Source organism: Excalfactoria chinensis, chromosome 4, assembly GCF_039878825.1.
Source record: "Excalfactoria chinensis isolate bCotChi1 chromosome 4, bCotChi1.hap2, whole genome shotgun sequence".
In the NCBI taxonomy this organism is placed as follows: domain Eukaryota; kingdom Metazoa; phylum Chordata; class Aves; order Galliformes; family Phasianidae; genus Excalfactoria; species Excalfactoria chinensis.
Window position 1 is genome coordinate 37889820 of NC_092828.1, and position 27058 is coordinate 37916877.

At 39.1% G+C, this 27058-nt stretch overlaps 1 protein-coding gene across 2 annotated transcripts; it reads right to left on the reverse strand.

The window, feature by feature from the left end:
• Positions 1 to 380: 380 nt before the first annotated feature.
• YTHDC1 (YTH N6-methyladenosine RNA binding protein C1) lies at positions 381 to 22474 on the reverse strand. 2 transcript variants are annotated; one of them, XM_072334174.1, is made up of 18 exons: positions 22291 to 22474; positions 20615 to 20749; positions 18378 to 18479; positions 17469 to 17797; positions 16986 to 17340; positions 15508 to 15597; positions 14925 to 14978; positions 14227 to 14321; positions 11466 to 11574; positions 11259 to 11376; positions 10220 to 10304; positions 8111 to 8277; positions 5496 to 5578; positions 3990 to 4026; positions 3858 to 3897; positions 3690 to 3752; positions 2108 to 2242; positions 381 to 1405 (listed from the first exon to the last, which is right to left on the reverse strand). In XM_072334174.1, the coding sequence occupies exons 1-18, from the start codon at positions 22316 to 22318 to the stop codon at positions 1181 to 1183; spliced, it is 2250 nt and encodes a 749-aa protein (XP_072190275.1). In that variant the 5' UTR covers positions 22319 to 22474; the 3' UTR covers positions 381 to 1180. The 2 variants fall into 2 exon arrangements, with proteins under 2 accessions (XP_072190275.1, XP_072190276.1); XM_072334175.1 differs by lacking the exon at positions 14925 to 14978.
• Positions 22475 to 27058: the final 4584 nt, after the last annotated feature.

Sequence of the window (27058 nt, forward strand, 5' to 3'; positions counted from 1 at the left end):
AAGAAATAACAAGTGATGCAGTAATCTGTACAAGGAAGACATGGGAGAGGTATGACTATGTCTGAGAACAGCCTATTAATAGCACGGAGATCATTTTAAGTTAAAAATATGGGGAGTTGGACTCGATGATCTCTAAGGTCCCTTCCAACTCGCATGATACTGTGATACTGTGACCTTAACTTTGATTAGCTGCATGAGCTGTGTTAATCAACTACTTCACTGAGGAAACAGAAAAAGCAGTTACCTGTTTGTTTCAAGCTTCTTGATCAGTTATAACTATTGCAATTACCTTTAAACAATTTTCTCAATACCTTCCTAGAACAGCCACATTCTAGGAAAGCAGGCAAACTTAGAAGATCAAGAAACTCAGTCTGGAGCTTTAACCATTTCAACAGTTACCAATTTATTTTTATATAAAAAAAAATAATGGTAGCAATGTAGAATACAGCAATATTTCCTGTTCCACACACGCAGGTTGTGAACATTCCAAGCAACGTGTACATTTTGGAAGGAGACTAGACAAGATAATTGACCAAAATGTTACTGAACACAGGAAGATTTTTTTTTTCTTCTTTAAAAAAGGTTAAAAATTAGGTATCAATATTGTCTTTTTAATATTGCTTTCATTACTGACGACTGAAAAAACACTTGACTTTACAGACAGTTAAAAACAAGAAGAAAAGAAGAAAGCTGCTATGGCACCACCATTCAGTCAAAAATCATACTTAATATTTGCATACTTGATAGCAGCATTCTCCCACAGAACCATGTGAAACTATAGGAAGAAAACATCAAAGCAAAAAAAAAAAAAACCCAAAAAAAACCAAAAAACCAAAAACAAAAAACAAAAAAAGGCAGTTTTCCATCAGTATTCAAAAACCTAGAATGAAGTTACTAAGTAGATGAACACTCATTGAGAATTAATCAATATATACATTCTTGACTGCTTCCCATTCTGCTCCAATAGAATTGTCAAGTGTCAGCTTTGCGTTTTCTATTTTTGGCCAAACTGAGTTTTTCCAGTTCACAGTTCACTGCATGCTTGGAATAAAGAGAGTCATTATAAATCCTTCTACACAATGAACTTTAAGTAGACAGCTGAAAATAAGATGTACTACTTGTAAACACACAAAAAAATACAAGCTCTTTTTGTTTCAAGTGAGCACTGGTTCCAGACAGATTATCTTCGGTATCTACCTCTTTCTCCTCTGTCTCTGTCTCGGTCACAAATCCTCTCTCTCTCCCTTTCCCTATCACGGCCTCTGTCACGTTCTCTGTCTCTTCTATTATCTCTAGGCCGGTCCCGTTCCCGCTCTCGATCCCTCTCTCGAGGCCTGCTTCTCCGACCACTGACAACTGCTTGTGTGCGGCGAAGAAAGTCGTCTACCCTCATGTCATAGTCGTGCTGTGATGAAAGGACAGCTGTTTATTTTCTTTGCCAGATGAAAATCCCCTCCCTCTGTCCTTATCCACAGGACTGGCTGTAACTCTTGGGAAAGCCCAGTATAAAAATAATAATTAAAAACAAAACAACAACAGCAACAACATCAACTGAAAACATGCATCCATCAGTACAAGTTTCTTCTCTCATCTTCAGGGCAGCACCATACATCTGTGTTTCTAGTGTGCATGAAGTAGAGTAAGATGGAGTTCAAATGTCAGATACCAACAAGAGACCTGAAAGCTAAGCAGCTTTAGAGGACAGCTCAAAATTTTTCATGTGCCTTTAAGAACTCTCCATTAATGGAAAAGTATCTTTTTGTACATGTTTGCATGCAATTACAGAAGGCCACATCCTTATTTAAACTGCACTTCAACAAGGGGTTCACAGCTTGACAACTGGATGCCGTTTTAAGCAGACTGGTCACTTCAAGACCACATTTTGGTAATGTTTTGCTTCTACATGACCTGGAAGAGAGGCTTCTCAACAGCACTGAAAATAACTCATAGTTTGACTAGATATATTTCAAAAGAAAACTGTACTTTAAGATCTGTATTTTCCAAGTCAACATGTTTCAGGTTAGGCTATCTACATCTGCACCCCACATTCCTCCAATTTCTAACCTAGTCTGCAGACTTGTCTTCCCTTGTCTTTTTGGACACTTACTACTCGTTTGTCTCTATATCTTGCTTCATGTGGTACAGGATGATGTCCTGAGTATGGAGGGTGAGCTTGAGGTGGAGGTGCATGGTGCTGATAATAAGGATGGTGTGGTGGCTGCTCCATACCTGGATACGGTGGCTACAAGAAAGTTAAAGGCAGTCTGTTTAATGTTCCAAAACAAAGTTGTGTACATAAGGTGTAGTGCAGGGAATACAGAGCGGAGGTTACTTTCATTCAGGTGAAAATACAGACACCTAAATACACAATTACTAGGCTGTGATCAGATGTAACAGATTACTTCTCATGAAGAGTGCATGCTTTATCACTGCTCTACCACTGATTTTTCAATCCTGCCCAGACCCAAAATATTACCTCTTCCCATACCTACCTTAAGATGATATTGTAGGTAAACTTTTGCTACTTAATTCTGTAAACTATAGTTTTTTTATAATGATCTATAAAATTTTTATCCAAACTAGTACATTCTCAAATTCTTTTCAGTGCCATGCCTACAAATACATATTTTTTTACATGAATGAGCGTACTCTGCAAGGCAAACTATTCATCAAAATGCTAGTTTACAGTATTATTATTATTTAAAACAAGGCATCTATTTGCTGTTCTGCTCCATTTCTTTAAATGATCAAAGCCTTTCTTTCAGATATTACTGAAGCATCTTGGCTTGCATTCCTGCTCACCAAAGAAGTAGGTGGAAGCACTGGCTTTTAGGATATTTATGCAGCATGCAGAATGGAAAGGGGAAAAATGACAAGAAAATCTAGAGGTTTAGCTTGACAAACCATTTTCCTCCCAGTGTCACAACTTGGTTCATTTCTCTCATTTGTAAGAAGTCAGAGCTGTGTCTCAGCTGAACAAAAATGAGAGGTACTTTCATATCCTGCAAAGACTTTTGCTTTCACAAGATACACAAAAGCCAGACTTGTTACAGTTACTCAAAATCATGACCCTCACTCAGGGCCATAACAAAGTAACTTGCTACAATGACTTTTTCCTCACTGAATGAAGAAACCAAAACTGAATTTAAGTGCTAGTATCAGTTAATTTCAATGTACATAACTGTACATACATATATGCTCATCTGGACAGGGAAATAAATGCTTTGCAGTGAAGGATGCTATACAGCATGTCTTATTTTGCCATTCAGTATGCTTGGCTGTTTTTCCACACGCTTCACTGCCCTAACAAAAACCAAACCACTGTATAACACCTCAACATGCCATGATCCTATGCAGCAGGTCCAGTTCTGATACAGCTACTGTCTGAAAGAAAACCCATTACTACAAATTTGTAGCTGAACACAAAATTTTGTCACATCCCAACATGGGCTAAAAGTAAGAGTCTGGTAGGTCTACGATTAGTCAGATTCCCACTGCTGTACTACTAACTAGAATGACAGACTATAAAGCTGAAATAGAAATAGTTGAGATAAATTTTACACAGTTAGAGCAGATATATTTTAGGAAAAGGGAGGGGTTGAGCACAGATCAGATTTACTAGGCTCCTATAGCAGGGTACAGAAAAGCCATGCTTTGCAGAAAAAGGCAAAGTTGAACAAGACACAAACCATTCCTTGCCATGGTGGCGGTGGTCCCATGTTGTGGAATTCCCTCACATAATCATTGTAGGACTAAAATGAAAGACAGGGATATTAATATTTGTGACAGGAGTTCTTCAGAAGCGCTGAAAGCTGAATATAAGAAGTTCCCCCAAAAATCAGTATGCACAAACTTACCCCATTTAAAAACACATCTCGTCGAACTCCTGAAAATCGTCTGTTGGGAATAAAAATTTGCAGAACTAAATTCACAATATCCATGTGGACAAGTTACCAGGACATAAAAAGAACAGCATGAACACACCTTACCTGTCTACTTCAGGATACCTGGGATCCTTTATATACCCTGTTCAAACATCAAGCAGTATTAATTTACCATCTCATGATAATAATCTTTAAATACATACTTATTAAAATCTATTATCCAGCTACCAAATTGTAACAGGTATTACAGCGTAATACCCGTTGTATTCAGTTTCAACATAACTATAGAAAACTTACAATTTCTTGTAGACAATACAAAAATAACAGCATAATATAGTAACAAAAATATATTTTACATATATTATATACACACACTCTTAGGAACTTGCACACAGTACAACCATGTAAAGGAATACCTATGCAAACAAAGACTTGGCATTTTATTCAAATGAATTGGGAATGCCCACAAGCTTGAGGAGTACTGCCCAGACAGTCACCACATGGCCATAGCTACTTAACAACCTAGAATCCTACTATTCCCAGCAGTTCTTAAGACCAATTTACTAATAGGTCTTGATCACAGTTATACAGAAAATTAAAAACAAACACGGTAAAAGGTAAAAGCCTCACAGGATAAAGAACTGTTACAGTTTGGAATGTAAACTTTTTACAGCTATGCAAAATAGTGCAAAACACCACACGAACTTATACTGCTAACGAAATAATGCCTTTGAGTTTCACTGGATTTTACATTTTTGTTCTGTACTCTAAATAATGGTGTTGAAAAGCCAGGAAGCAACAACACTTTTTACAAAGAATGCTAAATTTGCGGTCAATCTGGACAGATAAAAGCAGATTCTTAAGAAAGATTTAGAGATCTACTACTGAAATAATGGGATACACATTCCCAATAACAGCGAAGCATGATTATGCAGATTACAACTGACCATTTTAAACTATTTGCTTTCTGAAAAATAAAAAAATCTGCAATATTCCCAGTGTTGTTTAGCTACCATTGCAAACACTCTTCTGGAAAGTAACAAAATTTCCACATTAGACCCTCATAAAGGCAGCAAAAGTTGTTTTTTTCCCCCTTCCTCATGTCTAGTTTGTTAAAAAACAACAAAAAACAACTGAAATATACCTAAATAAACCTGCTATTCAGGCAACCTCAGCTGACTTTTTCAGCTGGAAATTTCTGATAAACATTTTAATTCGACAACTACTGCATTGACAAGTAGTTTAAACTAATTCTAGTGATGGGTAGGCATTTCAGCTAACCATATAAAGGCTTTTAAGTGGATCATGCACAAAAATTTACACAACTGTGAGATTCTTAAAAGGGCACAACCTAGAATAACTTATTTCTCTCTCAAACCAATATAGTGCCACATAGATTCTGCAAGAGGTGGGTTAAACCCAAAGGCAGCACTCAGGACAAACCTTTTTGTTGTTGCTGCTGCTTTTAGTTGTACTTTTTTTTTTTTTTTTTTTAATTTTATTTTATATTTTATCCCAGCCACATCAGAAGTTCACTTTTAGAATTTATGAGGATGCACTAGAAAATATTTGTGAACTGGCGCGCAGAAATCTTCACAGTAAGATATTAACCTGGTCTTTGGTGAAACTCAGGGGGATAGTCAATCCTTGGTTTCTTCCTGCTGTTATGAATATCATAATCTTCTGGTCGACGCCTACACAAATTAGATATCAGAGATTAAACAAGCTTGTTTGGAGCATTTGGCACAGCAGAATACCTCAAAGGAATATTTTGAGCTGCCCAGGATCTCCATTTAACCATTCTGAATTCCATCCAGTTCAAAACATTCCACAGCTTTAAGTACAAACTCAAGTAATCAAGAACAACAGTCAAATTAAATACCCCCTTCCTATTTTACTTTCTGGCTACAGGTGCTTCGATAGTTAGGAAAGGAACTCTACCCACTGGTACCTTTGCAACAAACAGAAGGTAACAATTTCATCTCATGCTTTAACATACCTTCCACTCTATAATCTGCACTAGTCTGTTGGACAAGAGAATTTGCACTTCTAAATCTAGTTAAAATAAATGGTAAAGTATCTACTTAGTCAAAAGGCACAAATATTACTACACTTGCCATCTATGGGGTGAAGGTTCTATAAGAGGCTTATTTTCATACATTTTTAAATAAAATTGCACATCATTTGTGAAATGGCTTCTTGCACTGTAGCTTGTTTAGCTAGGCAGGCCAATGACATTTCTAACGACTTCTGTTCTAAGCGATTTATCAGTAATGCATCAGTGCAATTAGAAGAGGAAGCTTACAAAAACTTAAGCTCCCTAATTAAAATACTTAGGGCTCTCTTCTACACATTTCACCTTTTCTGTAAGAGAACAGTTATCTGAGAATCTTACTCTCAGGGAGGAAGCCTGTTTATAAAACAGTTAAATTTCAGTCTCTGTTAGGTTTAATACAGAACCAAAAGCTAGCTGCTAATGCTGCTTTGTCAAGGAACATAAACACTAATGGGAGACTACAATGCTAACACAGAAACATTTCTAAACACAAATCAGTTACACATCCCTCCCTCCCTCCCCAGTGAGCGATAAAATAACTTATGACAAAGACAACAAATTAATACTTTCTTGTAATGATAAATTACTGTGCAAACTGCATGCTGAGTAGCAAGCTTTCTTTTTATGAAGAGCCATTTCTCCTCCCCCTTCCCAATTTCAGTTTTTAAAGCCCACTATACCACTATAACCCACTATATTATATTACTAAGCTCTTTAAAATGAAAGAAGATATTTTACTAAGAGCAAAAAAGCCCAGAAACCAAAACAGTTGCATCTACAATAAAATCAGATCAAGAAAAATAAAAGCTGGTGTAAAGAATAAACATACCGCTTTCTTGTAGTTTTGAGAGTGCATTTACGACCGGTATAAAATATGATAGAAACAGTTCATATAGTAGTCCAACTACTGACTTTTAGCTGTAAGCCACATACATAAATGGAGGCCCTGGCAGGCATGAGAAGGTGTGGTGCTGTTATATGTATAGTTTGCAGTCCATTGCAAAACCTTCACTTGTATATACTTTATTGCACTGGAAACCTCTTAGCTTAACTTCACAAGCCATCTTGGTGTTCAGTCCTTTAAAGCCAAAAATAAGGGGACGCTGCCAGGTTTCCTCCTACCTACTCGTTAGTGTCCTTTTTTTTTATAGATCAAGGAAATGGGGACTCTTGTTGGGTATCTGTACCTACCACAGGATGTTTCCACAAAGAGGAAACTTAACCAAAGGTTTCAGCCCAAATCATACATCAGTCTGTATGCAAAGTGGCTGCACAGGGAAAAGGTGTTTGGCAGAAGGGCTAATATCAGTTCTTTGCAAAGACTTCTCCAATTCTGTAACAAGTTACACCCCCTTTTTTCCTGGAAAATGATGTTAAGTTCATATAGCAGTGATCAATAACCATGTCGATCCTCTAAAAATACTTTAAGTCCACAGGTACTGCCAGCATCTGGAAAGGTTGTATATACAGACACAGCAACAGCCTGTTGGTTTGTTGCCGGGTCTCCAAGGGCCACTCGATCCCCTTTTGGAAAGAACCTATTGTTTTCAGAAGCTCAGCAAGATGTGTGAATTCAGTGGTTACATGTTAGAGAATATCTGGCAATGGGGTTAACACAGCACGGTGACACAATTTGAAACAGTCCCAATAATGCTCCTCCTCTTGAATATCAAAATAAATTAAATATTTTATCCTCAAAATGAGGCGGCATCTTCTGAAAAATTATAAGTGCTCCTTATAAAAGTCCCATATTTGATAAGGCTTATCCAGAGACACACCTGAAAGAAAAGGCTTTTACAAGATATTAACACATTTTTGGCATATAAATATATCCTTCTCTCCATCTAGCCTCCTCATAATAAATTCAAGCTTACCTACAGCTAGTGTTACACATTGCAATATCTCAATAAATTATCTAGTCTAAACTAGATGGTACTTTAAGAACTTTTTTTTTTTTCCTCTGCAAAAGCAAAGATCCCCATTTTCCTCTTGAATAATGACAGACCGGGAAATCATGTGAAATCCTCAATGAAGCCACAAACTTGTCCATGCAGCTTGATTTGAGGATTTTCTCTCTTCTTTATCGCAGGGAAAGCTTTGACGAATCACATTCCTCCATCACGTTATTCTGATACATGTGCCTATTATCAGTCCAAAGAACGTTTCTAACCTTCCCACGTCCCGAACGGGGTCTCGACGAGATGGTCGTCCTCTTGATCGGGGCTGTGAGTGCATTCTTCTCTTGTGCCTCATTTTATGAATGAGTTGATACAAGTCAATACTTTCATCAGGAGGGAACAGAAGACAAAGCTGGGTTCCACATTCCGGCTCAATTTCCTACAATTAGTTAGAAGTTCAGTAGTGGTTTATAAACCGAAATAAGAAACTCTCCTCAATTACATTATAATACATATTTAAACAAAATCCCCTAAAAAACAAAACACCTTAGATCTCAGCATCAGAGACAGAGCAACATTCACTTACATTACCTTCCGCTCTTTAAGAGCTACTTAAACTTTTCATAAAACAGTCCAACTCTCGGGGCAACCACATCTTCCCATTAGTCATCCAGGCCACATCACTGTTTTGCTACAATATCAGAGGACTGTTTTTCACCATAAAGAAAATGATCACCTACTACAGACAGAAAAGCAACACATGTAGAAGGAGAAAAATCCAGCCTGGCTTCACATAAAAATCCACGACCTAATGAACTTGACTATTTACCACTCAAAAAAAGAGTTACTCAGTCAGCAATTGGCAGATCCATGAAAATACTAGATCAACACTTGGCAGCAGTCAGAACAAGCAAATCACACGTCAGGATTATTACGAAAGGAAAAGAGAACAAGAAAATCATTAAAATCATTATACCACACTGAAAGTTCATGTTCCACCTACTCCTGGGGTATAGTTCTGATCCCTTCGTCTTTACAAAAAGAAAAATAAAGACAGGGGTACAGGGAGAGTAGAACAGATAAATCTTCAAAGGATGCAACACTGATAACCGCACAAATAGAACAATCCTTTTACTGAATGACTGAACAGGTTGTGACTGTTCAAACTAAGAAAAAAGGAGAAATCTGTGGGATATGGAGAACAAAAGCTACAAGAAGGAGAGTGACACTGAGTTGCTTGGAAGAAAGGACAGAGAAATTTGTTGACCACCACTTCTGGTACAAAAACCTGAGGCTATTAAATGAAGACAGCAGGAAACAGCTGCAAAACAATTGAAGAAAGTGCTTTCTTCAACCTGGTGACTAGCAGGCCTGAGGAGCGTCCTGGGAAGTATGCTGTAGATATAAAAATCTCACGTGAGTTCTAGGGGCAAGAGTAAACATCCTCAGAATAGAGATCCATTAGGGGTTAAACAAAATGTAAACAGATAAGCGACAACCACTTCAAGAAATAACCCAAGTTGAAAAGCTAGAAAAGCAAACATCAGACAGCGCTTGTCCAGTATCTCACAGTACAGCGATATCATGAATAATTAAAAACTCACATCTAGACTGCAACTCTTTGGCAAAGTGCACCAATATAATATAAAACCTTGATCATACCTTGATCATTTAAGAAAGATCCCACTAAATTTGAACAATACAGAAGATACTACTTTACTTCTACTACCCAACAAAGTGAGTGTGTCTATGAGCAAAAATAACAAATGAAGTATACGTTATTCCATTTAGAAAGGGGACTATAATACTTCCATCTTGCCTCTGGAAAGCAGAACCCATTATTCTAAATCAAGATTGGGTTACCTGATTATGGCAGCAACATGCCTGCACTCTAGTATGTCTGACAAGACAATAAGCCACCCCAATAACAACTAACTAGCATACGTCTAATTATGGTAGTGCCTATGACCTAAGATAAACAGGAGAAACAGGGAAAGGAAAAATGCAATGAAAAACACAGCTGGAAATATCAGAACTTTTTTTTTTTTTTTTTTTTTTAAAAAAAAAGCATGCTATCATGCTATACGGATTTGCACACCATACAATCCATGACATATTACATTTCAATCCCAAAACATCAGTTTTGAAGCATCAAACTTTGTTTTTCACAAAGGCAGAAAGAACATAATCACTCTTTGGTCTTCATTTTCCTTCTTCCCCAGCAGCATTAGAAATCAGATGAATGCCTTTGTCACAGTACTCTAACAATGAGTAAGTGATCTAAAGAGATTCCAAACCTCTATATACAAACTGAACAAGAACTAGAAGATGTGAATTATTAAACAAAAACCAAAACAAAACAAAAAACAACATTAACAAACCTGTCCATCACGTCCAATCTTTACCGGCTTATGTTCGTTCCAAGGATTGGTCAGATGAGCAGACTTAGTGAACGGCAATTCACGCCTAAATATGCAAGTGGTATCATTTACAGTTTTGCCCTCATATTTTAAAATAATCATTCATACAATATGACATAGCATAATAATTCTGTTAACCTTTGTACTAGTAGGTATCTGAATGAATCTATTAGTACCAGAAGAACTGAAGATTTCACTTGGTATAGTCCATCCTATGACAGCCTAGTTAACATTGCAGTAGGTCTCATTCAAAAATGCTTGTCTTAGTAAAACATTGAGATTGTGCAAAAATAAACAAGTACAATCTAAATATGTTGACCAGTCTCTATGAGACAGAGTACCTTCATGTACTTCTTATAATAATGTCACTGGAATAAAACCCAGAGCACACGATATTACTCTCAAGGTAAAATATCTTTGACATTAGAGTAGGAAACTTCCTAAGGTTCTTTCCAATCTCAATCTTTCTATAATTAAACAATAAGTGAAAACTCTGCATTTTTACTTTCTGCCAGCACCAGAGCTCATGCAACCGTGCAGAGACTTGTAACTTTTTCAGTTTAACTCAATTATAGGGATGAACATACTGCTCACATCCTATACATAATGCAAATGTCTCTACTTATCTCACATTATTTTAAAACACTAGCATTTCCTTTCTTTAGCCAAATGATGAATATTAGATGAACATAGGAAAAAGCATCCTGCAAGGATGGCTGTTTGCCACAGCTGTCTACCAAGCAATCAGTTGCAAGAACTTCAGAATACACTTTCCTAGTTTCAGGGTTAGAGATGAGTGAAGGAAAACACTCGAGCATTAAAAATCTCTAAGCTAATTAATGGACAACAAAAAATATTTGTATGACAGGTACAAATCTGAGTATCCCGCTCAATAACGTACGGCGTGGGTACATGAAGGATAGAAAGTAGATTTACTATCATAAATAAATGATATTATAACAATGTTAATAAACAGAAACATAAATGAACGATTATTTACCTACAAATCCAGTCAATTTTAAAGACACCTCCCAACATTTTTGCATTCATTCCCGCAGGCAACACCCAGTGTATAGGTGATCCTCCATGATGGGATTCTGAAGACAGCCTTGCAAATCCTAGGGATTTCACAGCAATTGTAACAACAGAAAAGCTACCACACAAAATGTCACTTTCACTTACCTTACTAAAAGCTTATCTCCCTTACCTTGGAATTTGCCACTCTCTCTTACAGAAAATATCAAAATAACACTCCTTGCTGATCTAAATGCAGCATTAAGCTTTTTTTCATTCACTGGAAGGGTTGACCAAACTCCCTAAAACAAAACAAAAGATTTCAAGAACATAGCTTAGGTGAAAAAAAAAACAAGACCAAGCTAGTGTTCAGGGATAAAAGACAATCAAAAGAGAATGGTAATGTTAACATCAGTTCTTCTGGAAAACACTTTTAGCCTGTCTCATAATAAAACTTACGGAAAAAAGTTGCTTTGTCTTTTTTGAACACTGTAGATGCACTGACCACTTATCAGGTTTCATTTGTAACAACAGATAGATGGCTACATCTGTCTTCAGGATTTTTAAGATGCGTTTTAAGTGACTTTGGGAGCTTGTGTATTTTTTAAGAAAATATAGATATCGGGGGGAAAAAAAAGCAGCATCTATGAGGAATGCTCCAAAAGTAGAGCCTCCTATTTTGTGATTTTGACCCACAACACCAGAGGCAGATGGTGGTTATGGCAGCAGAGACCGAACAGAGACCAACATCCCATTACGTTTTGTTGCTGTGCAACACAGCAGCAGAGAGACAGTGTGACAAAATGGTGTCTTACACAGAAGAGTACAGGAAGCAAAGGATCGTTATAAATACCTCCATGCACAAAAAATGATGCTCTTTGACATTCATCAATGCTTGCTGAACATTGATAGAGACCAAACAGTGGTCATGAGCACAGTGAGGCAGTGTGTGCTGCGTTTCAGCAGTGGCAACAGTGGGTCACCTCTGCTGGCACAGATCTGTATGAGAACAGCATGCAGACTTACGTTCATTGGTGGCAAAAATGCAAAGCTAATGGCTGTGAGTGTGTTGAACAATAGGGTTTTTCGTTTGAACATCTGCTCTATCAAATAGTAGTACTGTGCTCTGTGGTAGTTTCCACGGAAATAAACAGGAAGCATTAATTTCAGAATGACCTATATAAATGAAAGGTGGACAGGCAGACTCGAATGACCCTGTTGGCCTGACAGATTAGCAGAGGCAATCTTGCAGGCTTTGAAGTTCTTTTAGCAAATGGGCAGATATCGAAGACAATGGACCAATATATCAAACTAGCAACACAACTCAAAATAGTATGTTCAGCATCCCACATCTTCACTGGCTAATTCCTACCTTTTAACTTCCTCCAGACACTTCTGCAGCCACATACAGAAAAACCCTCAACCTGCTTTTAGGCAACACAGCTATAAAATAGCTAGTTTGCTGCACTAGTCTACAGTAACTTCAGCTCCCCATTCCATTTCTCAGAACAAGTTCAGAAGAGAAGCTTATGCTTGCTTACTGTGTTCAAGCTTCAGCCTCAGAATATTTTCTAGTAGATAAAGAAACTGGTCTTTGACAAAAAGAAAGGACAGGGAATAACAGGTTTTTATGTCCTACGCTGTGCTCAATTACTGCTTGCCTGACCTTATGATAAGCCAATTCATTGGAATAGTCACCAGAAAACTATTTATTTTCTTACTCACTTTTAGTCAGATGCTCACTGCTTTAGGTTTGTTTGCGAAAGCACACAGCTAGACAGAACAACTTGCACTGGCTACATAAAAGTCAACTGAAAAATGCTGTGAATCACACAACATTAAATACTTACGAATCCTTTCTGTTCTGCTTCTGTAACATAACTAAACATTGCCTCTACAGCAGCTGATGGATACAGACAGAACAGCAGGTAATATCACACTGCCAAGATTTCACAGAGGAAACCCAGAGAAACAAGAAACCCTATGCTCCAATAAGGAATGTGTACTACTCCACTCAATGAAATTCTGCCCCTAAGGAAGCAGCAGCCATGGTGGCAGATCATCCAAACTATTTCTACCAGCAGCTTCTAAGCAATGCTACTCTCAGGCAAAAATCTACCTGCACACTACAGATTCCAAATCTCAGCAGCACCAGAGATCCCACATTCTCACTGACTATCCTGTTACCATGTATAAAACTTATCTGATCACTGAGAAAGGTCTAACACAAAGTGCAAATTACAAAGTACCATAATACCGAAAATGGAAGCTCCCTCAAAATTAACAGAACCGGGAGACCCATAGTGCTGGATTTATGCAAGACTACCACCTGCCCTAAACCATATTCTGATTACAGTTATTACAATACCTCTTTTTTTTTTTTTAATAAAAACAGATTTTCAAAAAAGACAAAATCATTTTCCCAAACATCTGAAACAAATACAATGTACTGATTACAAGGACTATTCTCAATTCTTTTGAATAACTAGAATTAATGTTTTGTATGAAAAAGCAACAACATTGCATATATCCACTGTATTTCACAACTGGTCACCTTAACGTGATCAGTTTTACAGAAGAATAGTGTAGACTCATTCAGAACATACCATCAGGCCGAAGTACCTCAGAGAGGCACTGAGCAAAGGAGACTAGCTTTCAAAACTTTCTTGAACCAGCTATTCACTGGTTTCAGAGTCAGATTAAGCTCATTCACTCATGGCTTAAGGCTCCTTTTTAATTTTATCACAAACAGTGTCTGGTGGCCTAGAAACTTCCCTGGGTTACAGTGGAAGCAGAGTTGCTACCCCAAAATCATCAGGAAGCATTAGCTTTCATCATCACCACCACCAAGACGTAATGAAAAAGGCACACACACACACCCCAGTACACTTGTTTTATAGTAAGCTGTGTCCGAATATACTCAATGTGATGAGTTTCAAGAAAAATTAACATACCTTTGCTTTAGCAAGTGAAACGTTTTCATGGTTATTACTCTTGATGAGAAAAAATCTTGCATCTTGGAGAATGTATTTAAGTTTGCTTGTTTGGTCTGGAAAAAAAAAAAGTGTAAAATAAATTCAGCTGTAAAAATTCAGCTTTCAAAAATGTTGCTGTAAGTGTAGATAGTTATTTGCCTCCTTCAAAACAGACTGTATCCCACCCCATTCCTACCTATGGATCAAAACAGTCAACCACCCAACTTGAAAATTGAAATCTAAGCTGTATAGTACAAAATGCCAAGGGAAATCAAACTAAAACTTGAGAGATTCAAGTAAAGAAAAAACTAAAATTAGCAGGATTTAGTGATGTTCCGATATATAGGACTTATTTCCTTTCTTAAGACTCTCTAAATGAATATCAGGAAACACATATATCAACATTAATCCTCCAATAGATATTAATGATACAGTCCTCTTTTTACATGGAAGCACCTCATTTTTAGCTTTGTTACTTCCGTGATGAGGAAAAAATGCTGAAATTTTTGCATTACACTCTCAACACATGCAAAATTAGCTCAAGATTTACTCATTATGCTCACAGTTACAGGCTCAAAAGGCTTTATATCGGAACATTACTATTCACATATAATTTAATGAACAGAGACAATGGCTTGCTGTGGGGCATGCATTAAAAATTCAAATTTAAATGATACCTTTTTGGACAGCACGAACGGAAGATGATAATTTCTCATGCTTCTTTTCTGAACCTGTGTTTAGCCAAAGTACATTTTGTTCAGATTGAGCCTTAATAGAGATAATATACAATTTCTACAGCCTTGTCACATACAATTTTCATTCATGACAAATTATGCTTTCTGGCGCGCACCCACACACACAAAAAGATACTGTTCCATGTGCACGAGTGTTTGTTTGTTTGTTTTAATTGTTTGGTTGATTTTGGGTCGTTTGGTTTGGGTTTGTTTTTTAAAATAGTATTTGAACAGTTTCCTACTCAGAAAACTAGTCACTGAATCATCATCTTCCAAGTTTTAAAAAAAAGTGAAAATTCCACTTAAGCAACAGAATAGCATTAAATTAACAAGAAAGCCCACAACCTCCCTTCCCCCTCCACCTCCACCTCCCCCAAAGGTACCCACACACAACATGCCAGAAGTCAATACTGAATTATACAAAGCTACATACCCCATAAATCTCTACAGCCAGTTACGTTTATTTCAGACTACTCATTAAGACTTGATGCAAGTCAGGACAACAAGCAATAAAAGAAAAGAATACCTGCATAGGATTCTGATGCAGAACTTCCACTTCTATCAAAAACAATTGGAGAGATACCTCTAGCTCTCTTCCTTTCCTTCTTTTTCTCATCTAAAAAAAGAAAAAAAAAAATACCATATAATAGCATCATTTTCATCATTACGCAACAGGCAAAATTTAGATGCAAAGTACCGAAACAGGCAAGTATTCATAAACTTAAAGTTAGCACTTAGCTTACACATTAAAATCCTAGTTGCTGCACCCAAAGCAGCATTTGCTTTTTCTGTACATGCAAAAGCTTTTAATTCACAAAAAAGCCAAATGCCACAAACCTAGAAATTTCATGCAAAGTTGAAAGACAGAACTAATCTCTTAGGTTTCACATAAGGGTGGTTTTAGTTCTTCAGCAAAATTTACAGAGCACAAACTCTGACAGAGACGTGGACTTACTTGCTCAAAGCTTAACAAAACGTCAAGAAGTATGAAAACAAAACACTGTAGCACTTATTTGCACTCCAGAAAAAGACAGGTAATGCTACAGACCTTTTCAGAACAACTATTACATATTTACTTGTCTTTAGGTTACACTGTTCTGTTTAATAATTCCAAACAAAGCTGAATCAAAACACAGATATTAAGCAGGAAAACTGCCTATGAAGACTTTAGATCAGGAAGCTAAAGAGAAGGAAACTCAACAATACAGTACGTCTCTTTCTTCTAAGAAAAATTTAGACTGTATTGAAGTTTCTCCACTCTACAGCAATTACAATAATCTTTTTCAAGGCTTACTTGATCCAAATCCTTTATGTCTGCGTATATAAAAACAACTAAGGGAAAGAATGTTCAGCTACACTCAGAAAACAGGTTTGTGTGAACCTGAAATCCTCCAAACAATGCAGTATTTATGTCATTAACATTTCCTATCTGTAACTCAGCACCAGTTACACTAAATGACTGAGAAGCATTTGTTCTTAGTTTTTGCTCAAAACATCTCTATGTTTGTCTTAATAGCTAATAATTTCAACTTACATTCAAACTTGCTGTACAGAAGGCAGACATTGCTCAGCTACCTAACATCATACCTTCTCTGGTGAATACAGTGCTTTTACTGCACCAGTTTACTTGGTCAATCATCTACATGAGTAGAGAATAGTTTATCTCCATTAAGATGAACTGCATAGCAAATAAAGCCATGAGGAAAATATTAACTGAGAAACTACTAACTATGAAAAAAACTAACATCTCAAAGCACTGAATAACAAGGTCCAAACAATCAAGAATATGAATCTTCAGCATGGAAATCCTGGTACCTGCAAGTACTAGTATAACGAGAAATCACTTTCCAGTCAGATTCTTCCTTCCCTAGAATATTTCAATATTCAGATCTTACTGACTTGTTGCTAAAGATTACTTTACACATATTCATTGATCAGTACCTTAAAATTAGCTAAACTCTCAATGGCAAAGTGCTTCAGATCAGAATGTTAAATGTCACCTACCTGATGCATCTGAACCAGATGCAGATCTGACTGACCCGTCTGTGAAAGAGGCAGATTCAGAATCGGAATCGCTGGCTTCACTTCGTGTGTCGTAGTCATTTCCTTCCTTCTGATCTCTCTCATCCTGTTCATACTCTTCTTCATCCTCTTCCCCATCTTCTTCCACCTCTTCATCCTCCTCTCCTTCATCATCTTCTTCTTCTTCCATTCCTTCCTCCTCGTTTTCTGTATTGCCTTGTTCAGAAGAGCCACTGCTACCAGTCTCATGGTCTGAACAATATTCCTCAGAGTTAACCTCTTCTTTAGAAGAATGGCTGGACCTGCTTGGTCTTCTATCCAAATCATGTCTGATTCTCTGATGTTTAAAGAAAAAGCGAATCAGTGGTCACATAACATTGTTAGGATGCAAACACAGTCCTAAGAGAACGTGCCTTATAAAAGTCTCAGTTGTTTTATTTATAAGGCAGCAAGAACATTTAATACCTCTGAACCATCTGGTGTGGAAGACTTTGCCCTTCTGTCAATATCCCTCTTCCTCAGACACGTCTTTTCTGGTTGTCCTTTATAAGGATCCCTGGAACTGCTTGACACGCGTGTTTTTCGATCACCATCTGGGCGCCTGTTTCTATCAGACCTCTGGTACTCCTCATTCTTGTATTCTGATACTGGCTTTCCTTTTGTAGTCACTATTCTCTTGTTATTGCTAACTGATGAACTAGGAGGCTTTGGCATCATCTGCCTCGATGAATGCACAGAAGGTTTTTGTCTCTTGCTTTCAACGTTTTCCAACCTGTCACTTTTTCTTTTTGATCCTTAAATAAGAAGAGATATCAAGCTTAATGTTATTTGTATAACAAACCTGAACCTCTCTACAGAGACTCCTGCTTCCTCTACTATTGGTAAATGCCCTGTTGCACTCGGTTCAGTAACAACATTCAGAAAGGCTTGTACAGAACAGCTGATGCTGTAAAACTTGCATAACACTTTAAAAGAGCAACTACTTCCCTTAGGTTTTGGTAGGTGTTTTCTAAACGTTATATATGGAAACATTACTGGCCTAAAGCCATATTAACAACTGAGCCAGAACAAGACTTGTGGATCCCCTTGCTCCATTTCACTTCATTAAAGCAAATACCACAGACTTTTCTAACAGCAAATACACTCATGACAATGCAGACTCCACAGTTACTTCTGAGGCAAAAGGTAGCCTAGTTAAATGCTTGTTTGCAAGGTCAGGTGAAAGAGCAGATTCCCTTGGAAGACTTTTTGGACTCCTTAGCTCTTTGAATCAGGTTCTAAAACCTGTTACTCAAAGTCTTAACAATAGCAAGACATTTTTTTTTTCTCTTTTTACATCTTTTACATAAGACCTCCACTGCAAAAGTCACATACCCTTTTTCTCACATTTATCTTGCTCACTGTCTGGGTTATACAACTCATCATCTTGGTCAGGAGCATCAGTTAAAATGTCATCCAGAACATTTAGTTCACCATCTGAAAACAAAAAAGTTAAGAACAACTATAAAGAGTCTGAAGATGCAAACTACAGTAAAAGCAGTATTTAGAAAACAGAACATTTCCTTTACAGATCTGCCACAGAGCAAAAATTAAAAGTTCTCTCGACTTTATCCTTTCCAAAATTTTGCTTAGATGCATGGATTGAGTAAAACCAATAGAAGAATTAAAACATGCCACAGGATGCATTTAGGTCTCTGAATAAGGTCCAGCTTGGCTCCTCACACCACACTTTGCAGGAAAGCTGACCTATAAATGGAAGCTTAATAAATAAGCCTGTACAAAATTTGAACAAAAATAAAAACAACAAAAAACAGCAAGAGACTGGGATACAGTCTGAGTGCCATCAGCAAAGTGGAAGGACCTTTCTACTCCTAATTCTGAAGGTCTTGCACCTTAAATTATTCCCACTCTTCTGTCCTAATATTTTTGTTCTCGCTACTGTGTTACGAAGGGAATTTTGTGATATACCTCCAAGGAAGAAGCCATAAAAGGACAAGATAATTTAATAGAAAGAACATAAGCTAGGGTCATCCCAACAAAAAAGTGGAAAAACAGATTTGCTGCATAATTAATTCTGAATTGCTACAAAAAAAGAAAAAAAAAAAACACCTCTATAACTGATTCACTTTGATCAAAAGGGGGCTAGAAATTCATTCTAGAAGCATTAAATGACTGGACTTGCCACATAACTTTCAAAACTTGTCACTGCTTCCAGATGTTTCACTTGAGTGAAACCAGAGGGGATATGTGGTGATTCCAGTAAAAGGATTTGTGGATGGGAGACAGCAAATCAGTATTCTAATCACATTAAGAATAAGACTGGACTAAGCCTTAGCATGTAAAAGGAAAAATAATAGAGCAAGTATTAACTTTGCAGCCTCATATTGTTTCTCCTAATTTCTACAATTTTGAGCTCTCACTCTACATTGCTGTCAGTGGTTTTATTTTCTGCTTTAGAAAACAGAAGCAGACAGATGGCCAGGATTCCTGTGCAGGCCAAAACTGGGATAAAGCAGTAAAGAAAGTCATTCCAAGTTTGATAGCTTCTTTATACCAAAACCTTGAGCTGTAACACCAGACAAGTTTTACAGCTTGGTATTAGAAAAAGATAACCCACATCAGAAAGAAAAGTGACTTTTATAAGCTCCTCTCTTCTACATACACCAGAATCACCATATTCTAGCTTCCCTCCTGGCACTCCCGTGGCAAGGGAATGTAGAAGTGGTCAACCAACTGCACAGCTGCTCTCCATGATGCAAAGGAGGTGGTGGAGAAGGTTAAGGTTTTCACTGGCAGCATGCAAAGGACATTCAAAGGTAACACAAAGTTACATCGTAATTCTTTCAGGAGCAAACCTTTATGCTTTGCAGATGCTATACATCCAGATACAATATTCTTGCTGTTAATGATCAGAAATTTAAGGGACAGGCTGATGGCTGTGCAACTGCTAAACACGGTTTGCAATGTCCGGGATTGCATCATGCTTCCCCACAAAAGACTAGGCAAGTTCACTACATAAGATTTTATTATTGGAGGCTAATGAAAAATACGTGTTCTAGAATTAAATGTATCACCCATCACAGATCACAAATACTGATACTCAGCTTGGTTTCTGTTTCAGGAAGGCAATAGTGTACTTGTGGAAAAGACATTTAACCTAGCTAACCTAGTTTTATTCAGAAATGTTAAAAATTGGTTCCAAAACAAGTGAGAAAATAATAAAAACTCTATGGAATAAGGAAGTCTGATACAGACTCTCTGATAAATGCTTTCAGGATTAGGTAGGCCTGATTTATAGTCAGAACCCTAAAAAAATACCCCAAGGTCAGAAGGAAATGTTCCCCCCACCCCCTTCTGTGATGCATTTGACTCCTAAGAAATTTCCAGATGTATTAAGCAGCCTGCTGATGCAAAAAGGCAGCGTGACCACACAGCTACTACCTGGCACCTACATCAGGTACACTGCTCAAATGCCTTCCATAAAATGATTCCACTCGCTCAACTGTCAGTGTTCAATCAGATCAGACAAATTATCTCAGAGAGATCAAGATAAGCATCAAGAAAAGCACAAAAAAAGAAACAGGAAAACAATAGAGGGACAGATTTCTTACAGTTCATCTCTGCTGAAGGGGGAAGGTCCGCATGGGTCCATTTCACTACAGACACTCCCAACTGGGTTCTCCTGCAACTCATCTTATGTTGACTCCGGGATGTGTTGGATCCCTCCATGAACAAATTTAACTCACCTGAAACAGCAGGAAAGTAACCTGGGGAGAGTGTTTTTCCTCTGCTGGACAAAAGAGTTAGATCTATTCAAGGAAGGGTCCAAACAAGAATCTGAATTTGCAAACAGAGGGGATAAGACCAGGCAATTTAAAACTCAAAGGGTAAGTGATGTTTATTTCCACTTTCCCTAAGCAGTGAAACAGCATTTCTCTCCTAAAAAGAGTATAAAAATAATATCACATTTACAGCAGAAACAAAGTTACAAATAAACGTGCATTAACATCTAGTTAGTATCAGCCCTTTCAGAGGGTAGAAAACTAAAAAGCAAATTAAAACACAAAACAAAAAAGCTTCTCATCTGTTACTCATTACTTTATCACTATCAGTGAATAAAAGAAAAAAAATGAAGAAAAAATAACATATCCTCACAACAACGATAACAGGCAAGCCTGGATAGAGAAAATGGTTATAGGAATTGAAAGTAGGAAGTTAATAGTGAATACTTCAATTTCACTGCTTTACTACAATGACACCTCGAGTCTGTTGCAAAGCAGATAATTGCATCTAATCTCCCCAGTTTTACAATAAAGATAAGAATCAAACAAAAATACTTTTATTCATCAGCTCAATCAAAAGCTAGTAGTAATTTTAAACATGATCTTGTTTCACAGTAAACATTAAACACAGCAAATTTTCACCGTCCCAAGATATGGCCAAAAACATCTGACAGACTGCAAGAAGGTTTATGGGAAATGTATATTCCACAGAAATCCAAAATGATGCAAACCATCCCACACCACCAGTGATCCTTTTACAGAAAACTGCTATAATCTGTCAAGTCAGCAATCTCCTATTAGCTTTTATACCTTTAAGGTCAATTTGGTGAAGTATATAACATATATAAAAGATAACATCAAAGGAAACATGTGGATCACTTAAGCTTCCACACAGTAAGTTTTAAACGTTCAGAATATACATTGCCCTGGAAAAATTTGCTGATTTCAAATGCATTTACCCATAGCGCCTAGTAACCTTCAGCGGCTCCATAAGGGCAGTGAAACCAATGGGAAAGCACCAAAGGAATAACCTAATGGCAGTTTCTGCTCGTTGAATTGATTGCAGCCTTTGACAGCAACCCCCAACCCCCCCCCCCAAAAAAGAAAAAGAAAAAAGAAACACGGCCATGGTTCCCAGTACAGCTGTAGAAAATCAGACGCCTCCAGCTCGGAAGTGCCCACACTGATGAGCACGGCTTAGCTCGCTGCCCTCCGTCTCCAACCCCAGTCACCTTGTCCCGGTTGGGCCCTGTCACCTCCAGCGTTTCAGTGCCCCCAGAAGCGCCTGTCCACACGGAGCGGCCGCGCCACATCCTCAGGCCGTAGAAACCACCCCCAGGCAGGGCCTCCTGCCCCCACAGCTCTTCTCACGGCCGCTCCCAGAGCGAAGGCCCAGCACCACCAACCAAACAGGCCCCGCGAAGGACGGATGGCTCGAACAGAGAACAAGCTCCCGTACCGCCCCCTGAACCCAGCGCCTGGCTGCCACCTGCAGACCCAGGTACCTTTCTCCTCCCGGCTGTCCGCCGCCATCCCGCTACCGCCGCCGCGACGCGCTCAGCGCTTAAGATGGAGGCGCTCTCTCACAGCGCGTAACAATCCCCGCTCCCCAGCATGCACCGCTTTGTTTACGCACTAAGCGGCCGCAGCCGCAGGCGGGCGGGGAGAAAGCAGCGCCCGGCTACGCATGCGCTCTGAGAGGAAGGCAGTGAGCGCGGCGCCTGCGTAGGGCCTTCCTGCGCAGCGCGGTGTGCGCATGCGTACTCCTGGCATTTTAGAGGAGTGTGGAGGGGGGGACGCTTGCAGTTTGCAGTATCGCTGTGTGCGGTTTTAATGCTATTTCTGTTAGTAAGCGACCTATAAAGAAGAAAAAAAGAGTAAAAGAGGGGCACCGGGGAGGAAGAGAGGGCTTTGCCTTCTCAGTATGGGGGCAGTTCTGGGTCTGGTGTTTTTGCATTTCTGTGGTGGCTGCCTGAGGCAGTAGAGTTCTTGTGGCTCCTCAGCGGGGCACAACAGTTGTGGCCTTCCCTGGTGCTGGGAATTGAGCCTCTTTGGGTTGATCTCAGCTGCACGAATGGCTTGTGGGTCTGCAGCAAGTATGTCAGTGGTTATTCTGTGTTTTTCTCAAACTGAACTAGTTATTTTCTGGTTGTTCTGTTTTTGTTTTTTTTTTCTCTCATAGCAATGTTCATATTGTTTTGTAATATCCCTGTTTATGTCACCAAGCTGGGCAGTATGGTTGATACACTGGAAGGAAGGGAAGTCATTCAGAGGGACCTAGATAGGCTGTAGAAGTGAGCCCATGAAAACCTAGTGAGGTTTAATAAAGCCAAGTAAAGGATTCTGCACTTGGGTTGGGACAGTCCCAGGTATTTATACAGACCAGGGGAAGATCTCCTTGAGAGCAGCCCTGCAGAGAAGGACTCGGGGGTCCTGGTGGATGAGAAGCTGGATATGAACCAGCAGTGTGTGCTCGCAACCCAGAAGGCTGACTGTGTTCTGGGCTGCATTAAGAAAGGAGTGGCCAGCAGGGAGAGGGAGGTGATTGTCCCCCTCTACTCGGCACTTCTGAGGTCCCATCTGGAGTACTGTGTTTCGGCCTGGGGCCTCCAGAACAGGAAGGATGTGGAGCTCTTAGAGCGGATCCAGAGGAGAGCTACTAAGATGATCAGAGGGCTGGAGCACCTCTCCTATGAGGAAAGGTTGAGGGAACTGGGCTTGTTTAACTTCGAGAAGAGAAGGCTCTGGGGAGACCTCATTGTAGCCTTCCAATACTTGAAGGGAGCGTATACACAGGAAGAGGAACAGCTGTTTGTGAGGGTGGACAGTGATAGGATGAGAGGGAATGGTTTTAAACTGAGGCGGGAGGTTTAAGTTAGAGATTAGAAGAAAGTTTTTCACATGGAGGGTGGTGATGCACTGGAACAGGTTGCCCAAGGAGGCTGTGGATGCCCCATCCCTGGAGGCATTCAAGGCCAGGCTGGATGTGGCTCTAGGCAGCCTGGTCTAGTGACTGGCAACCCTGCATGTAGCAGGAGGGTTGTAACTTGATGATCATTGTGGTCCTTTACCACCCAGGGTATCTTATGATTCTCTGTATAAAATAAGCATGTTTTATTCAAGCCACATTGCCTTTAAAGAGGCTTAGGATGGGTGTGTGTTTTCCTAACGTAGCCTGGGTGAAAACAGCTAGTGCCTGAACTTTTAGGTAGCTTGTGAGGTGATGGAGGCACCTGAGTATTTTCATTAGAGCTGTATGTAACTCACAATTATCTGGGAGCTCATTTTGTGCAGTAGGGTATTGTAAATCCTATTAGCTAGCTTCTTCATGTTACAAAAGCTCTACCAGATTATTCTGCCCCTTGGGAAAGGTTGTACTGCATGGTGACAGCTGCTGTAGACTGAGTGGCAATTTTTATTCTCAGACTGTAGGCATTTGCTAGTGTCATGTGATGGACACAGCAATCATCTTGGTGCTATGACTTCCTCTTACCAGAACAGTGCAGTTTCAGAATGCCTTGCTTGGGATCTCTGATGTGTATGTTTGCTCTTGAAGAGTGGGTAGGTTAGAAAGAAGCATCTAGTTAGCCTAGTACCTTTTGTTTAGCTGACCGAGAGTGTTGTGAGGGAGCACATTTCCATTCTAGTGATGAAGGTTAGAGTACAAAATGTGCAGTGACATTGGTCAATGTCATCCAACTTGTTTCAAAGGTATCAAAGCAAAGCCCAAAAGGAGGATAAAAAACACCACTGTGAAGTTGCAGTACTTCCAGAGAGATATTACAAACTAGAGTGAGGTGAAGAGAAAAAAATACTGAGATAACTGTGATTCTTACAGGAGATAGAAAGGTAAACATTCTTCAGCTTTATAGTGGCTTCATTATCTGATTAAAGACTTCTACTGCTTTGGTGCTCTAACTGATTCAATGTTTACTCATCTGTGAGTCTTTATCCTTTCTGTGAAGTTACGCTTACTGATGTATGCAGAACTTGACCCTAGCAGGGTTTTTTTTGACACTAAGCTCTCAATTCTTCATAGACTGAAAAGCAAGTCTGGTGGGCACACGTTCCTATCACCTTAGTTGGGTAAGCAGCTTTTGGAGTAACTTTCAGCATCTGGAACGTATGCAGCAGGTTTACTTGGCCTGTGTTATTCCTGAGCAACACTTGCATTCTCATTTACCGGTGGTTACCTTGTGATATTGATTTCTTGCTTCCTTTAGATTAGATTTACGTAAGGAAGTTTGAGAGAGAACCAACCAAAAAACCTGTCAGGCAGTGTGCCTTCCACTAGGTGGTACCATTGATGTGAGTTAACTGGAAGGGCACTTAGAAAGATCTGTTTCTTTGCATCTTGCAGAGGCTATTGGGCAGCCTTGGAGAAAGCCATGCTTGACAGCCAGGTGTAGCTGGGTTTCATCCCTTTAATGTGGCACAAATTACAGGTAGTAAGTGTCTACCACCTTTACTGTAGTATGTGTAGAAAAAAGTTAAAATCTGCAGATGAGGACAGCAACTGAAACCTTACTTGAAGTTGAAATTGTTTCTTTTGAATCTCACTGTGATGATCTTTTGACTGGGAGGGCAAGATTAAACCATTCCAGAAATCCCTTCCAGCCTTAGCCATTTTGCAGTTCCGATGTTGATGGGCATTTGTGGAAGAACTCTATGGTAAGAGCTGCTTCTTGATGCAGTGAAGCAGTTTGTAACCTATGTGGAAAGTCTATGTGGTATAGCAAATCCAGAAGGAGACAGGAGGGGGGAAAAAAGGGATACTAAGTTTGGTAGTGGGATTCCTTTTAGTGTGCCAGGGATTTGGTGTGCAGCCCTTTAGTTTAACGGGCAGTTAATTGCTTTGTCCAAACCTGTTCTAAGGGGAACGTAGAATTCCCTTAGTGTTTGCAGAGAGCACTTCAGAACCAAGTTAAGAGAGACACTGATTGGAAGTTCTCTCTTTAAATGGCCTTCCTAAAACCTCTGTTTTAGTCTGTTCTTGTCTTTTTGCAAGTAACCATTGATGGGTGTTCTCTTCAAATTGTTAATTAAAGGTGGGCCACTTGTGAGGAGTAACTATGGTGACTGAGAATAACCTATGCCCTAACTCAGATCTGGTTGTGCTTTTGTGTGCAGACCTTTCGCTGTCTGCAAGGGGACTGAGTAGGGATTGTTGCCGATTGCTCAAGAAGTAGGTTTTGGAAAATGATTTATTTGTAGGCTTGTTGTAGCCTGTGTGACTTGAAAAGTCTCCATTTATGTATAAAACAAGTGTGCTTTATCAAGCCACATTGTCTTTTAAAGAAATTCAGGATTGGTGCATAGTTTCCTAGCATGACCTAGGTGAAAACAAGGCCTGTGCTTCAATTACCTTTCTAGTCAGCTTGTGAGGTGATCTGGGCGCTGTACAGGACTGGAGTACCAACTTTTTAAAGTAGGTTAATTGCTCTAAGTTGGGCTGAGATGAGAAATCCATTGATTTGGAATTTGTCTTCCCGATTGCAGGACGAGACTTAACGCTGTTCCTCTTCTCAAAAGGCACATTTGTACATGGCAGAGAGCCATTCATGTAGCTGGATTCTGCTGATCTGCCTGTGCATTTGGATAATGTCACCATGCCTATCATTCTCATAAAGGCTCCCAAACTTTCAGATTGTGTGATTGTTAATCCTTGTCCTTTACGTAGAGCCCTGCAGCAGTGAGGTGTAGGTTATAACCACTTTACTGTGTTCTAATCTGGTTATGCCAGAAATCCTTTCTCCATTTACTTTGTGATGCTTGACATTATTTTGGCTGTGTCAGCCCATGGAATATGTTTTCTATAAAAAGAAAGTTGTGAATTTTCTGAAAGAAAACTCCAGTAAGTGCTGGAAAGCACTTGTTGGCATACATACTGATGAAGTGTTGTTTGTATTTGTCTTGATTTCTGGTCTGTACCTTAAGTAGACTGCAGGAACTGCTAGTGAAGAAATGTGGTTTGTGTGCCTTCTGTTCCTGGGCCTGAGTGCACTGGCAGTAGCGTGCTTCCTGTTTATGAGATAATTGCTGTACTCTGGACTGAGTGTATGCCAAGTCCAAGTACTTCCAATCGCTGAGTTTATTGGCTCACTGTGTTATTACAGTGTAAACAGGAAACTCCCTGAAAGTATTATTCCAAAAATGTATTTAATTAGTAAGCTAATGACAGAAGACTTTGAGGGGAGGGGGAGGAGGGGAAGGGGGAGAGGGCAGGCGTGACAGTATGGTGTTGGGAGTTATAAGAGGCAGTGAAATTTAAGT